At 37.0% G+C, this 9,132-nt stretch overlaps 1 protein-coding gene across 1 annotated transcript; it reads right to left on the minus strand.

Annotated features, from left to right (window-relative positions):
* Window positions 1-3,235: 3,235 nt before the first annotated feature.
* LOC140341313 (chymotrypsin inhibitor-like) lies at window positions 3,236-4,997 on the minus strand. The gene is made up of 4 exons (XM_072426964.1): window positions 4,877-4,997; window positions 4,327-4,386; window positions 4,097-4,144; window positions 3,236-3,563 (listed from the first exon to the last, which is right to left on the minus strand). The coding sequence occupies exons 2-4, from the start codon at window positions 4,364-4,366 to the stop codon at window positions 3,340-3,342; spliced, it is 312 nt and encodes a 103-aa protein (XP_072283065.1). The 5' UTR covers window positions 4,367-4,386; window positions 4,877-4,997; the 3' UTR covers window positions 3,236-3,339.
* Window positions 4,998-9,132: the final 4,135 nt, after the last annotated feature.

Consider the following 9,132-nt stretch of genomic DNA (forward strand, 5'->3'; position numbering starts at 1 on the left):
CCTTGCTGCGTGTCAATTGGTTGGTTACAGATGTCGGGCTTTTTGGTGCAGGGTTTGTATTCCATGTTCTCCGGACATTCAACTCGACATTTAGCTGCTGGGACGCATTTGTCGTCCTGCAAGTAATAGCCTGGAATGCAGATGCAGCCACCGACTAAGCAATAATCGCACCAAGGATCAATTGGTTTACCAATTGTATCACAGCGTGGCATGGCACATGGGTAACAGCCTGGAATTTGGTTATCCGGACAATCTGCAAAAAAAAAAAAAAAAAAAAACAATAAGGCAATTGTACAAACAATCCTAAAGCCCTTGACATAATCTTAGTCTATTATCAATAGAACTGAGGTCCCCGATTGGAAGATTTATGTTCTGGAGACATTTATTTCATTTAGGACTTTCCATAATTTTCAATGGTAACCAGAGCCAATAGAGATGGGGAATCTCTCAGCAAAAAAACAGATATTATAACATTTCCCTATTCTGTCCAAAATCTGTGCAAAATGTTCAGCCTCTACATATTTTTTACCTGAAAAAGGATAAGATTTATTGATTTAGTTTTTGTTTTATTTGTGCGTTGTAGTAACAAAATTGTTTTCAGCAAAGCAGAGGTTTGCTTTCAGACCTCTCTCCAATTGAACATTTTTAAAGGGCAATGAGAAGTCTGGATAAATGTCTCAAAAAACTAACTAAACTCTCTCCATAATCTGAGTCTCAGATTTTATCCTTTGACAACAATCTTCTGGTTGCAATTTTTACTCCCTCTCCCCTTTTCAAAACAGTAAAAAAATAAACATCCTTACATGTTGGTTTGACGCTTCTAGCTGCAGTCATAGTAAAAGCTGTAAGAACATAGAAGAAATAAAGTCAGGTGTTGCATGTATCGATAAATGAGTTTTCTGCTACATGATGTACAGATAGTATTATGAATTTTAGTGCAAACAGCATAATATAATATCCTAACCTCTTATCTCATATTATGCCCTCCTATCCCACATCCTAAACTCCTGTTCTAAACTCATATTCTATATTCTAACCCCCAAAACTATATGCTAACCTCCTATCCTGTTTTCTGACCTCCTATCTAATATCCTAAACACTTATGCCATATCCTAACTTCCTATCTCGTATCCCAACCCCCTTTTCATTATCTTAACCTCCTGTCTAGCATCTTAACCTCGTCACCCATATCCTAACCTCCTATCTTATATCCTAACCCCCTGTCCCGTATGCTAACCTCCCATCCTATATCTTAACCTAGGATGTTATATCCTAACCCCCTATTCTCTAATCCGCACCTCCTATTTAATATCCTAACCTCCTATTCCATATCCTAATCTCCTATCGCCTATTGTAACTTCCCATCCTATATCTTAACCTAGTATCTTAACCTCCTCTCCCATATTCTAACTCCCTAACGTATATCCTAACCCCCTATGCCCTATAATAACCTCCTATCTTATATCCTAACCCCCTATGCCCTATAATAACCTCCTATCCCATATCCTAATCTCCTGTCTAGTATTTTAACCTCCTCTCCCATATCCTAACCCCCCTATCTTATATCCTAACCCCCTATCTCCTTTCCTAACCTCCCATCCTATATCTTAACCTAGGGTGGTATATCCTAATATCCTATTTTAAGTTCTAACCTCCTATCCCATATCTGAACCTCCGATTCTATATCCTAATCTCCTATCCCCTATTCTAACCTTCCATCCTATATCTTAACCTGGGATGTTATATCCTAACCCCCGTTCCCAATGCTAACTTCCTATTCTATATCCTAACCTCCCATCCCATATCCTAACCTCCTATTCTTTATCCTTACTTCCTATCTTGTATACCAACCGCCTGCCCCATTTCTTGTCCCTCTATGTGTATATAGTCATGTCCCTTGGTGTCTGTTCTGTCCTGGTACTCTCCCCTCCTATCAGCATGATCCCTGAAGCAGTGCAGCACAGCTGATTGGCTCCTTTGTTGCCCCTCTCTCTCACATTTATTGACCAATAAGCAATTACAGATCTGTATCAATGTCTACTTAAAATAAAATAAAATAAAATAATAAAGAAGAATAACAATTCCACCCACCTAGACCCAGCAATGGCAGCACAACCTGGTAAGTCGTCATTTTGTCTTCAAGAGGCTAGAATGAATAAAGAGAAAAGTCATCCCAATGACCAATCCTGAGAGAGAACAAATCAATATAAAGATTAGAGAAAAGGTTGCTTTGTGTAATCTTAGAGACCCTTCCGTTACATTTGCATAATACAATACTCAGATAGGTCATCTGTATTCATAGACCTGAAGAAGGTTGTCCAGTTTTAGGTTTGCTGGATTACCCAGATTCTGCATAGTTCAATGCATAGCTGACCATTTAAAACTTAAGAAATATCCTTCATACGTCATCTGCAGGTAATTTATATTTCAAAAAATATCAATTATTTGTATATATATTTATATAGGATGAATATTAATTTGCAGCCATAATAATCCATATATATTTACTAGCATAAGTTCTCCCCCTGATGGAAGGGGACCGAGCCATCTTTGCTTTCAGCTCTGGCACCATCATGGTACATTGCACAGGTCTTGGCTTTGTTCAAACCTTGCAACTTGCTATATAGTTATATTGTGCACTCCAAATTAATATTGACCAAAATAAATTGGAGGAAGAAATGCTTCTCCTGCCTTCAGCAGCACAGGCAAAGTCTCCAACTTGTGACTCAGGGATGGCTTAAGTTTGAGAACGGTGGAGGATTCTTTTTTTTCAATTAGGGAATTACTGTGAATTGTCACATATCAGCACTGTGTTCACGTAGGATGAACATATTCCTTGTAAATTACAATTAACACCATGGTAACTTGGAAGTGTCTGTTTTAGAAAATTGACCACAAATTAAATGGGGACCTAATTGCACAGTATTCCAGCCCAGCCATTTTGTTGGTTGGGGCCCTGGAGAAGTTGGGAACAGTGGGCAAATGCCTAGATCATTTTGCCCCATAACTGGCCCTGAGTCTATTCAAACCCCTAACAATTATTTCATTATTGGGTGACATTAATGGGTGACAGCAGCAAACCATTGCACCTCCTGGGTGTCTCATTCTTTAATCTCAGCCTGGACTGTGCCAGACTCCGAATACACTGCCGGTTATTATCAAACCCATCATACAGAGAATCCAGAAATCATTGAATCCAGATAATAAATGTAAAGAGAAATTAGAGATTTCTAATAAAAGTAATTCAAGCAAAAATAATCAGTGGATTGTTAGAGTTCTCTAGAAACATTTAATGAATCCAAAAGGATTGTATAAGGGGTCAGATGTTTGCTTCATTCTTTAGGATCTGCCCTTTACAGGCCTGGAAACCTTTTTGGGGCAGTTGGTTGGCAGAGTGCAGGGGCCAGAGGTCCCCGATTTGAAGATATACGGGCTGACACAATAACAGCCGGGAACGCAATTCATTGTGCAAACCCCATCATCGTGTCGGAGGCGCTGACAGTTCATGGGACAGGCACTGCCGCAGTCATTCCAAACCTGGTTGGGGAACTGGCACTTCTTCCCTGTGACAAAAAGTAATTGGTGTCAATCTGTCAGTTTTTTTTTGCAGTATATATTATATAATGACTTTTCATATCTAATATAATCCTGCTTCATTACCACACCAGGCAGACCAGTTTTTCACAGTTCTGAAATTTGATTGACTTTTTTGATCCTTCCAATTTTTTTTTTTAATACAAATAGGAATTTACTTATAAAAAATAAATAGTACGTAAGTAAATTATACAAAAATTATTTTGTTCATATTTTTAACCAATAGTATTCCTGTTCCTGATTATTGTAGCAATTCCACTACTTTAAAACATACCCAATGTATCACCCGAGCTACGCCTCTCTTTCTCCTGTTTAAGGTTTGCGTGGCAATTTATAAAATATTTAAAAATTAGTAAAATAAAAGTAATATTATTTTAAAGGAGTTTTTAGTGTTTTAGAGGTGTTTAAGAAATAAAGTAGCAAACTTAAGTTAAGAAATAACCAAAATATAAATTATTTTAAAAATGAATTGATACAATGTTATTTTTAAGGGAGAACTCACCTTCTCGTGCTGGGGGTTGGCGTTGTTTGACATCAGCAGAGCACAATGCTATTGGAAGAGAGAATGTGCACATATATTATAGATCACTGTATAATGAAATAAGAGAATCTGTAGAAGGTCCAATCACTGCACCCAGAACACATATAATTCTGAAAAATATATATATATACATTTCCAGCTAAGAGCGTGGTCATCATCAATTATAAAAAGATTTTTGGTGGGTCACTTACCCAGGGTGAGAAGAAGAAATCCAAGACTTTGTCGTAACATTGTTACCCTGAGTGTGCTCACTGCGGAAAGTAACAAAAATAAAGAAAATATAAAAAAGGAGAAAATTAATTTATATCTGTGTATTCTTTATGTCATATTGATCTACTATAGATATAGATAGGTACAGGATAAATCAACGGATCTCATCTATTCATCAATCTATCTATCTATCTATCTATCTATCCCTCTATCTATCTATCTATTATCTATCTATCTATCCCTCTATCTATCTATCTATTATCTATCTATCTATCTATCTATCTATCTATCTATCTATCTATCTATCTATCTATCCCTCTATCTATCTATCTCCGACATTTCAGTCCCTTCAAATAATCTCTGAGCCAATATATTACATAACAATAGATTTTGTTTGCAAATGTGCACTAAAAATATAAAATAACATATATACTGTATATATATATATATATATATATATATATATATATATATATATTTATATTTATATAGGAATATACAGATAGAGAACATTATAGAAAGCAATCTTACGCTTTTACAGCTCTTCTTGCAGTGAAGCTCCTCTCTCTGCCTTCAGATCTTCGCCTTCTGATGTTTTTTCCAAATTTATCTCCTTTTCATAGCTGAAGAATGCACCGACAAGTCCCAACAGATAATAAATCATCACTTGGGTGTTTGTTCATAATACTTCAGAACAATAAACCTTCAGCAGTCACAGCCCCACCAGCCTTGTTGTACACCCCAGCAAACAATGGATGAGCCCTTCAGAGCCCGAGCATCCCATGACATTTTATGGGTGTATTTAGTGGGTGAGGGAATTGGTGTTACTATGCAGGTGCTATAAACCCAACATAAATACACCAGAACTCATTTCCTAACAAGCTTCATAAATGGATTATAGAGCTTTGCAAGGCTGGAAGGTAACATCTGCCATGGCTGTATTACAATGCAAACACAAATAAAAATATAAGTGAATGTTTAAATTATATGGCATGGGGGGGGGGGCTGCCCAACTTCAGTAAACAGGGGCCAGGATCTGCACATAGTTGTAGCAATTCTTTAATAGCCAACAGTAAATAATTATATTATTTGTGCACCCTGGTCTGTATGTGGCCCACAAGGACTGGAAATGGGCACCCTGGGCATAGATACATCTCTTGTATTTTTTTCCATTTGTGCCATATTGGAGAATATTGGCTTTTGGTGTACATTTTCCTAATTGTTCATCCAATGGCCTAATATATCTCTGAAATCAGGTTTAATAATCACGGATTTGGAAACACATTGCTCAAATTCTTCGCTCTGATCTGAAGTTGAAACAACTCTGATCCAAGTTGCAGTCAACTCTGAGCTGAATTCACCAGCAACCTATAATTCCTATCGGGGGGGATGGACCCACAGGGAATTTTTTTATTTCATTGAAATCCTAAACAGAAAAGTGGTGGGATTTAGTATTCTTAGCTCTCCTTTCTCTTCATTACCACTGCCAAAAGTGTGGGGCTTTATCTAAAAAAAACTATATTTAGGTTTAAAGCTCCCATCAGAGACTTATGGGCCCCATCCTATTTGTAATGTGCAAATCAGGGCTGCCGTATGGGAAAGGGGCCAAACAAGAGCTTGACTTTTGCAATGCAGGAACAATTAGCCATGGAGGAGGGGCAGGGGATAGGAAACCTACCTAGTTTGTGCTCCACATTTTTTTTTGGTGTTCCTGGTGCTGACTTGGCGTCTCTGATGAAAAAAATTGGCTGTAATAACATTTGCATTCATTCCGCTGCTCTAACCATATTGCTATATGCGGTCTCCATGGATTTTATTTCTTTATTAATTCTCATCTGACTTCTATAAAGAGAAGTGTCACTAATAGGATAATTCTCACTTGTAATTCAAGCAGGTGAACACTAGGTGACACTATAATACATTTGATGTTGTATGTATGATGTATGATTTTGTTTTGCTGCCACCAAAGTTACAATAAATTATTACATCATTTTATTTTCTATTTTTTTTCCTTTTTTGTATTTATTTATTTTTGCTTCATAAATACATAAGAAAAAATATAGTTGGAAATTAATGTTTTATATATATATATATATATATATATATATCTATATACATCCCAAAAGTAAAGGAACTCTTTCAATCCTTCACACCTTTAACTCTTGAAAGTCCCATGGTGGCAATGATTAATCACAGTGCTGCATCTATAGAGGTGAAGAATATAACGCAGAGATAGAAAACACAAAAAATTATTATACTATGATTGTGATTCTTTTTTAAAACTAGGCATTTCTATAAAGAGAAGTGTTGTGGGGCAATTTTGGAAATGTAATGAGCCTTCTCTTTGGCTACTATTCGCCATTAACCCTCAGGTTGGGGATTAAAAGTACCATTTCTGTGTTTGCAGATGACACCAAATGGTATCGGAGGCATAGTAAAGGGGTATGAGAAGAAGCTCTAAACTGAACACAGGACATTCCCCCTCTCTTTCACTCTATGTCTTGCATATTATACATGTCAGGGTTTTCTCTACTTGCACCACATCCGTATACAAGTCCAGGACAAATCACCCTTATCAAGCCTTTGTGCACAAAGTTCATTACTGTCCAAGGCTGAAGCAAATTTACTACTACACAGTATGACTTATCATCTTATATCAGGCTGCAGCAATGCTAAACTTGTTTAGCCAGCAAATACCCTCCGGAGCACAAAATGACCAACGTGCAAAAATCTTCAGGCATTCACTTATTGAAGATCAATCAGCGTCTCTGTTCTGCAAGCCTTTGAGCCGTTTTATGCTCTTCATCCACCTTTAACATGAGAATGATGCTGTCTGCTTTTCAGAAGGCAAAGGTTATCCTGTTCAGTTTATAAAGATAATGTTTTTTTCACTGACCAATTCGATCGAGCTTGAATTTAAAAAAAAAATTTGGTAAGCTATCCTCAGCCGATCAGGGAGCACTAGAGGTTTTAAATGAGGAGACTTGTCCCCATTTAACCTCTAGTGCCGGGGATTGCAAACAGGATTCCCAGAACTGCAAGAATGATTCCTGAGAATCCAGTGCGATCCCGGGGCACTAGAGGGTAATTACCCTCTATTGCCCCGGGGATTGCAAAAAGGAGGAGTCCCAGGAAATCCCGTTAATCCCCTGTGAATCCTCCTGTTATAATTTTCTCAAACTTCTGATGGTTTTGCCGAAATTTCATGGAACCATTATTGTGTCCGAGGAAATTTTCACGAAGCTCATTGCTACTTGTGAGTGAGATAACGTCAGCTTGTAGCTAGGGATCTGGGTTGACACATAGAAAACATTGCTACAATGACTTGCTTTAAAAGGATTAGCATATAATCTTATCATCAAAATTTGTCAGACTTGTTTATCACATATTGCTACACCGGTGACACAAAAGCTAATTCACATTCTTCTGCTGCATTGAACACAATGGGGAATATTGTGACTTGGTGTCCTACCTGCCCTCCGGCTATCAACTAAGCCTATGAATTTAGCGGCTTATTTGTAATCACTTCTCTCATAATTATTTCCAGAGAAAGTAGAAATCACTAACAATCAGGTTTTGCAGCTACAATGCATTGATAGAAGATTCTTCCCAGTGTGTCACCAGCTACAAAATTAAAATTTGATTTTAAAAAAATAGTAAAAAAGGGAAAAAAATCTTTTGATCAAATCACCTTATTTTACAATTTGCCCCCCTAAGTTAAATTCTCTTTTCATTAAGGAAGTTTAAAAGCTAATGTCTAATAAGCTCAAGTGGGGGGTTTCCTTACTTTCCTTTGCAATCTGCTTTTTTTTTTAAGTTTTGCACATTTTATCTCCTTTTTACATCTTTTGGTATACTCTTTATAGGTTTCTTCGATGAAAGTGATCCTTTTTATTTTTTGTATTTTGGAATGCCCTTTTTTTGTTCCTTATGGCTTTTTTAACATCAGCTGAGAGCCACATAGATTTAAATTTTAGCCTCCTAAACGTATTACCCATTGGAATATAATTTTCAGTTTTTTGTAGAACAGACATGAAACATTCCCAGTTCTGTTCTGTGTTCTTTGAGGACAATATTGTCTTCCAGTCCAAGTCACAGAGAGCCGTCCTTAAAAATGGAAAATTTGCTCTCTTAAAATTAAATGTTTTTATCTTTCCTGTTTGTACTTCAAGTTTACAGCTTACATTAAACAAAATCATATTATGGTCACTGCTACCCAGATTCCCTTTTATTTCCACATTTGTTATAAGCTCTGCATTGTTAGAAAGAACTAAGTCCAGCAGAGTATCACTTCTAGTCATGTCTTCTTCATTTGTATTTTCTACCTCTACAATACGTTATTATATTTATTTAAAAAATCTGCCCGTTCAGGGAATGACTTACCTTTTGATTTGCCAAGTTTGCTCCTGGCCAGAACGTGCGTGACTGTATGAGTAAAAAACAAAATAAGTGAACAGGAACATAGAAGAAAATTAGCAGACAGAAAGCAGGTTTGAAGCTCTGTGGTCCAGTTTGTGATTGGCCAATGAACCCAATAATTCAAAATGAAAACTCCCATGTCAAATTAGACTTAAAAAGCAGGTTAAGAGGACTAATACTAATTTATTAGTGAAGGAGAATCTGACATTGGTTTACATTCGGAAAAACAGATATGTGTTCATCCAGCATCTCACCAATGGGATTCTTTGTTTTGTGGTAATGTAAAGTAGGCTGCAGGTAGGTCCAGGAGGTAGGTGAGCTATCTGGACGGGCTTTCTGGGTCTGGGTCACAGAAGAAAGCAAGCTCA

The sequence above is a fragment of the Pyxicephalus adspersus genome, chromosome 11 (genome assembly GCF_032062135.1).
Source record: "Pyxicephalus adspersus chromosome 11, UCB_Pads_2.0, whole genome shotgun sequence".
NCBI lineage: Eukaryota > Metazoa > Chordata > Amphibia > Anura > Pyxicephalidae > Pyxicephalus > Pyxicephalus adspersus.